The sequence below is a fragment of the Alligator sinensis genome, unplaced genomic scaffold (genome assembly GCF_000455745.1).
Source record: "Alligator sinensis unplaced genomic scaffold, ASM45574v1 scaffold143_1, whole genome shotgun sequence".
Taxonomy (NCBI): Eukaryota; Metazoa; Chordata; order Crocodylia; family Alligatoridae; genus Alligator; species Alligator sinensis.
The window spans coordinates 1165172-1172270 of record NW_005842156.1 but is presented as its reverse complement, the minus strand read 5'-3'; the positions used below and the strand labels follow the sequence as shown (position 1 = coordinate 1172270).

Below are 7099 nucleotides of genomic sequence, written 5' to 3'. Positions count from 1 at the left end.
GGGAGAAGCTATGCTGCCAAGACTTCAGAGTCTCCTAAGCCTGGTGATGTCAGAAGGCGTACTGTAGCAGTTATAGGTGCTGTTGTTGATGTTCAATTTGACAGAGGCCTTCCTCCAATTCTCAATGCCTTGGAGGTGTGGGATCGGGAAACTAGACTGGTGTTGGAAGTTGCTCAGCACCTTGGTAAGTGTGACTTGTTGGAAAATGTCTGTTTTGGGTTCCTAAAAGCAAACTGTAGTAGTTCATAGTTACTAATAGTTCTTATAGATAGGGGTGGGCAAAATCTGGCCTGTGAGCCAGCTTGAGCCCACAGTGGAATCAGTTTCCCAGCAGCCCCTGCCTGCGTTGCTGTAGCTGATTTTCATGGAGCCCCCAGCAGTGGCAGGGCCATGACTGCACATGGCCAGGCTGACAGCATGGGGCCAGCACAGGGCTGGAAGGATGCATGGCTGGGCAAGCAGCTGCTCTGGGGCCAGGATCTTGCAGCAATGACAGTGTGGTCTGGTGCTGGGGCAGAACTGTTGCCCACATGCCCTGGGCAGGGGTACAGAGATCTTATTGCCACGAGATCCCAGCTCCAGCCCAGCTGTGTGCCCTGCCAGTGCTGCTAGGGCCTGTCTCCATGGAAATCCTGGGCCCCTACTATCATGGCCCCACTGCTGCTATGATCTCTGTGGAGACTGGCTTCAATGATATGGGTAGGGGCTGCTGGGAAATGGAGTCCGGCCACTGGCCAGATCAACCATTTTGCCTGCCCCTGTTATAGATTCATAGATGCTACGGTTGGAAGGGACCTCGATGGATCTTGGAGTCTGACCCTCTGCCAGTGGCAGGAAAATGTGCTGGAGTCATGTGACCCCAGCCAGGTGCTTGTTCAGTCTCTTCTTGAAGACCCCCAACGTAGGGGAGTGCACCTCCTCCTTTAGAAGCCTGTTCCAGATTCTGGCAACCCTAACTGTGAAGAAGTTCTTTCTGATGTCCAACCTAAATCTATTCTCTATCAGCTTGTGGCTGTTGTTTCTGGTTATGCCAAGGGTAAACCATATCTCCTATTCCCTGCTGCCCCACCTTGTGAATTTGTATATTACCACAAGATCCCCCTCAGCTTTCTCTTGTGGAGGCTGAAAAGGTCCATGTCCCTCGGCTTTTCCTAATAGGGCTTTCCCTGAAGGCCTCTAACCATACGAGTGGTCCTCCTCTGGACCCTGTCAGTGTTTCAAACAGTCTTCTACTAGGACAAGTATGAAGTGTCTGTCTTATCTTTCACTCTAGTTCCATAGCAACTTGTAAGCTGTTTTGAATACCCTTAAGTCCTACTTTATGAGCTTCCTTCTGCCATTGCCAATTGGGTACACTTTAGGCACCCTACCTAATCTCTTGCATGCCCTCTCATCAAATCTTGGTGCAGAGGAGGCCTAGCCCCTCCCCAATAATGACTGCCTGTTTTTCCACCTGCAGTATTTTGGCTCTTCAGTCGGGTTCCCTAACTTCCTTTGGGCTAAAGCCTCCCAGACTGCTCATCAGAGAATGCTCCTCATTGTAGGTTGAAGAGTTGCAGACCTATTGGACCAAAAAGCTACTATATGCTTTCCTTTTTTTATTGTTAACTTACAAAATTCGGTGCTGTACCAACACTTCTGGTTAACCATGATGCCCTTTAAACTAAATTGGTATCCTCTCCTAGCAGTTGAGCTGAATGGTCAGGATCTGGAGTTTAGGTACCTCCTGGGTCTTGGGTTTTATAGTGCCTCTTTTAGGTGACATTCAAATGACCTTTCCTTTGTATATCATTATCCTTTGTAAATTATAAGGAATAGGACAAAGATGCTATGGCATAGCAGTATCCAGGTCTGTCAGGAAATGTCTTATTGGAATTTTCACTACTTTAGGTGGATGCTGGTTTGTTTTCCACTGAAGAATATTCTTTGCTTTTGACTTCACGTAGAGTTTTGAGAGGCTGTGCAGAGCTGGATTTAGTTTTATTGGGGGTGGGGGAAGTATTAATGCAGACATAATATGGAGTACTTGCTTAAGACTTTTTAAAAAAGATTTGAGAATTAAACTACTTTTATTGGTACACTAGTACTCAAGGGTTGTGTTTTGCTTTATGTAGGCTGAGCTCACTGCATTCACTTAGGTTTGGGGGCCCAACTTCATACCACCTCTGCCACATGCAAGGACCTCTGGACTGGGGCCATGATCCCAAATGGGATTGGGATATTTCTTATTTTCCAATCCTACCAAAATCCATGTGGATCTACCCATTGCAAGCTAGAGCATCATTAAATTGTTTAGATCAGTGGTAGGTGACCTTTCCAGCTGTAGACTGGAATGACCCATCTTGGGTCAGAGGTAAGTGGGCACTAGGACCAACTGCAATTGGCACTGCTGCTCGGGGGGGGGTGCACTGTGAGAACTTGCATAGCCAGGGTCTCATGTTGCCAAATGCTGCTGTCTACTGGCCAGAGGTTGTTGCCGTTGGTTTAGATGGAAAATTCAACAGTTGTGATTTTTATGAAGCTCTTTCCTTAAGCAAAAAGACCTCATTCTACCACAGAAGCAAAACTATAAAGCTTTTTTGTTTTAAGGTCAATATTTCATGTTTTCTGCAAACTCAGGGTGATGACAGCCTGGCTTGTTTCTAGTTCACTTCCAATCTTAACTAGATAGCCATAAATCAAACTTCATTTCTAAACCTTAAAATCCAAGCTGATCTTTGGTAGGAAACAGTGGATGTTGCAGATTGAAGTCACCTGCACAGGCAAGGAACTTTCTCCTCCTCCTGCCCCTCTTGTACATAAGGTATAAATTGTTATTGTATATGAACTATAAATTACCTTCCTATGTGGCCTTGAATAACTTTGTGTAAATGCTATATACATTAAACTGGGGGTGCACCGATAAAGACTTTTTGGCCCAATAACGATGCTCAATTATTAATGAGCCATATTGGCTGATACTGATCCGATTGCTAACATGCGGCTTGGAGAGCAGCGTCTGGCTGGTAAGTCTAGGGTGGGAATGGGGCAGACTGAGGCCCCTGCGGTGAGGGAGGGAGTGGGGCAGGAGCAGGCACTGCCCAGATTGGGTGGAGCATGGGACAGAACCATGAGTGGCTCGTCCAGGTGGTACAGGGAGACGGGGCAGATTCTGCCACTATGTGCACCCCTGGAGGAGCCAATGATGGGTGGGGAGCATGTGCCCCCTGGATCTGTGTGTGGAGCAGGGGTGGGCTGCTGCTGTAGGTTGGTGCTGGGGCCAGCTCTGGGCTCTTCCTGGCAGGGGGACTAGGCTGGGGCTGTGCTCGGGGGTGGGTGGCCCCAGCCCCTCTCCCTCCCTCACTGCAGGGGGCCTTAATCTTCCCCTCCAACAGACTTATCAGCCAGATGCTGCTCTCCAAGCTGCCAGGCTGGCTTTGTGCATGCTGCGGCTGCATGTTTGCATGCGGCATTTATCGGCGACAGTATTGACTACATTGGGCAGAAAAAGCTGATTGCTGATAATGCCAATTTTCCTTTTATTGGTGCAGATTACAATATGGACCAATTGTATCGTTGCACCTTCTACTTAATTGAGGAGTACTACTTCAGTAAAAACCTTTAGGTATCATCTTAAGCTTCCTGTCAGTTTAGAAATATTGTACCTGATTGTCTTTCTTTGGGGATGAACAAGTTAACCGTATCTAAGCTGGCTGAGGCATGAAGTTTTTTAGTGGTTTATCTGCAGTCAATATTAAGTTTTAAATGTTTTGACCTGTGCAATAATGTCTGTCTTTACATGTACAATTTGTTGTTGTTTATCTCTCTCTCTCTCTCTCTCTCTCTCTCACACACACACACACACACACACACACACACACACACACACACACACACACACACACACACACACACACGTAGGTGAAAGTACTGTTCGGACAATTGCCATGGATGGTACTGAAGGCTTGACCCGTGGACAAAAAGTTGTGGACACGGGGGCACCTATAAAAATTCCAGTTGGTCCAGAAACACTTGGGAGAATAATGAATGTGGTTGGTGAGCCAATTGATGAAAGAGGACCTATTGCTACCAGACGGTGAGTATCTAGACATGTGGGTTGTATGTTTTTTGTGTGTGTGTTTTGGTTTCTGCTCGTTTGTTTTGTTTACTTTTTCGTCCTCTGGAGAAACTGTCACTACTATGTCATCTCATATGATTCCTACATCTTGACCACTTTAAATCCAGAGGAAACTGTATTAATCTAATAATTCTTCTAGAGTTGAGCAAGTACAACTTCCAACTGTGGATGTAGCTTTTACCAGTATAAAAGCTAGTTATCCCTGTAGCTGTACCTCCCCTTCTCTCCCCGCCGCCCCATTTGTGCTAAAATTACGCTAAGGACAGTACTGCAGATCTGAGCTCTCAGAATTGAATAGAATTAGGGTTGCCTGTTCAGCCTTAATTTTAACAGCTTTTTGTGTGAAATCTCAGGCTGTACAACACAGTCATGTTAGTCTCCCACAGTACTGCTGTCGTCTGTACGTAGTTTCAACCTTCCCTAGGGAGAATATACAGGATGTGAAGGTGGCTATTGCACCACCCATTGGCGATACATGGTAGGGGGTGCACACAGCATCTGTGGGTAGTTGCTGATGCTCACCTGCCGCTGACAGTGGTGGCATCTGCAAAAGCTCCCTGCTTGCTGCTGCCACCAGCACTGCTGTGCCCCCTCAACTACTGGGGGCACCCGTCATTCATGGCAGCACCTACTTCCATAGCAGAAGTACATAGGGAACAAGATGAGATAGCTAAAATCCCTTCCTTTCTCCTCCTGCTAAGGCTATTGAAAGCTGTCCTAAAGACCTGGATTGTCTCCACTGCAGACTTTGTGATGGGCAACTTACTTAAACTCTTTTCTGGTGGTCACAGTGCAGCCTTTTTCTGAGTTTAGGCACTTAGGGTGTTTATACATGTACTCTGGGGTGAGGGGTAGGACTTTTTTTAAAATCACGAGCTGCTCTAATTAAAATGCCCACAGTGTCTCATGTATTCAGCATCCTGTATTTCAAAATGGCGGTGGGGGCACTTTGACTAAAGCTTGTTCAATAGTCTCATTTTGTAGTTGACTGAGTGAGAGTTGTGCTACGCCAAGGGCTCTACAGTTGTCTTGGGTATTCACTTCTAGACACCTAGAATTAGTAGATATATTAATCTTAACTTCTCCTACTTCTGCCTGTTTGTAAAAGCTGAGATAACTTCTTAGAGGGGCTGTGAAATGAACAATTGTGAATTGAAGTGGTTTGTCTTTAGTATTAAACCCAAAGATCAGCAATGAGCAATCTCAGACTGTGGAGCTGCTAATGTCCCAGTTAAAACCTTCAACCCCGCTAAATATTTGGATCGCTCCACCATCCCCAGATTGGCCCCTTCCTGCAAGCACTGCTTCCTCAAATGAGCTGAAAATAAACTGGAAATGTTTATAGTTGCATTTCAGCTACACTTTGACTGTAAACTTTTGTCCTAGGTTTATAGCCCAGGTAGTTGGAGTGGGAGTCTGGCTTTGACATCATCTGTTTCATATGGTCTCAAAGCCAGTACTTTGAGCTTTCATATCTCCATCATGCATAGGGAAACTGACAAGTGTTTCTGTTGTAAAGGTGAAGACTTCCCTGCCCTGGGGGGGTGGAAATTGGCCTTAGCAGGCTGAAAGGGGGGGTGGGGGAGGGAGGGTTCTTTCCACCTGTAAGGAAGAGGATATACAATGTAGCACAAACTTCTTAAAATGCTCTCTTGCGTCTAAATAAGTGATTCTCAACCAGAATGATGAGGTACTATAGGGTGCCATAAGATCCTTTTAAGGGTGCTGTGATGTTGCTACTCTTTAGGTGACAAAAGTAACACTTAGGTGACAGTTTAGGAAACCCAGAGATTTACAATAAAATTCATAACTTCAAAAACACTCTTGCCTGTTGTGGTCTTTGACACCTGACAGACATGTAGACATTGCATTTTGTTACATGTTATATGTATTAGGTGACAGTCATAACATGTCACACTAAACTAGTTGATCCTTGGCAGATCAGCCACAGTTGCTTATTGAACCGTAACTGTTTGTGGTGTGGAAGTATCTGGCAATTTTTAATAGGTGGTCAGTTGGCATGTTACAGTTTGTTTGCATGATATTAGCATCTATTGTGCAACAAAAGTGCATTCTTTTTGCTAGAGGATATGAAAAAAACTGTTATTACAAAAGGTGCGTGGGTAGTCCTCACTTCACTTCAAATCATTCTTAAGGGTAAGGTGACTGTTTATTAAAATAGGTCGCAATGTAGACTTAAACCTGGTGAAATAGAATGGCATTTAGGTTCTATTCCACATGTTAGGCATTTGAGCCTTAGTGCAATAAAAAACACCCTTTATTTTGGGATTTGGAAAACAATTGAATGGCTGAATGTCTTGGGAAGTTTTAAATTATTGCCATTTCAGTTCTACCCAAGTTAAATTAACTAACCATTGTTGAGCTGCTTTTCTAAATGCTTTGCCTAAAAGCCATTTTATTTTTGAGCTATGGGAATTGTATAGCTCTGAATTAAATCAATCTTTAATTTATCAGTTCCAGGAAACATTAAAATGCTTAATATTGTGTAGTTGTTCTTATTGCAATAACTTCTCCTTAGATTTGCAGCTATTCATGCTGAAGCTCCTGAATTTCAAGATATGAGTGTGGAGCAAGAAATCCTTGTGACTGGCATTAAGGTTGTAGACTTACTGGCTCCATATGCCAAAGGAGGCAAAATCGGTAAGTTTCTCTTCAGAACTAAATGGCTATAATGCAAATTAATCTAAAGGATGTAGGAGAGTCACACCCTTGCTCCTCATGAGGAAGAGAAGATGAAATTATCTGACGTTTGTTTTGTGGTGTTTTGTTTTTTTCCTTAAATTCTTAAATGAAGTCTTGCTCTGTGGCTTAAATGTATTAGGCCAATACCCCTGTACTACTAACTCAATTTAAGGATAATAGTGAAGGGTCAGGAGGTTGATACAACTTGTGTTAGTTTTCAAAGGAACTGTAAGCTCTAACTACAACAACAAACTGTCTTGTTTCAGGGCTCTTTGGTGG

The 7099-nt window shown here is 44.4% G+C and overlaps 1 protein-coding gene across 1 annotated transcript in view; it reads left to right on the top strand.

Annotated features, from left to right (window-relative positions):
* Positions 1 to 7099, top strand: part of LOC102386426 (ATP synthase subunit beta, mitochondrial-like) — a 24117-nt gene that overhangs the window by 3862 nt on the left and 13156 nt on the right. Inside the window, 4 exon segments of the mRNA XM_014520803.2 lie at positions 9 to 184; positions 3901 to 4075; positions 6657 to 6779; positions 7077 to 7099. The exon segment at positions 7077 to 7099 is cut by the window's right edge and continues 161 nt beyond it. Coding sequence (XP_014376289.1) covers positions 9 to 184; positions 3901 to 4075; positions 6657 to 6779; positions 7077 to 7099 — 497 coding nt within the window.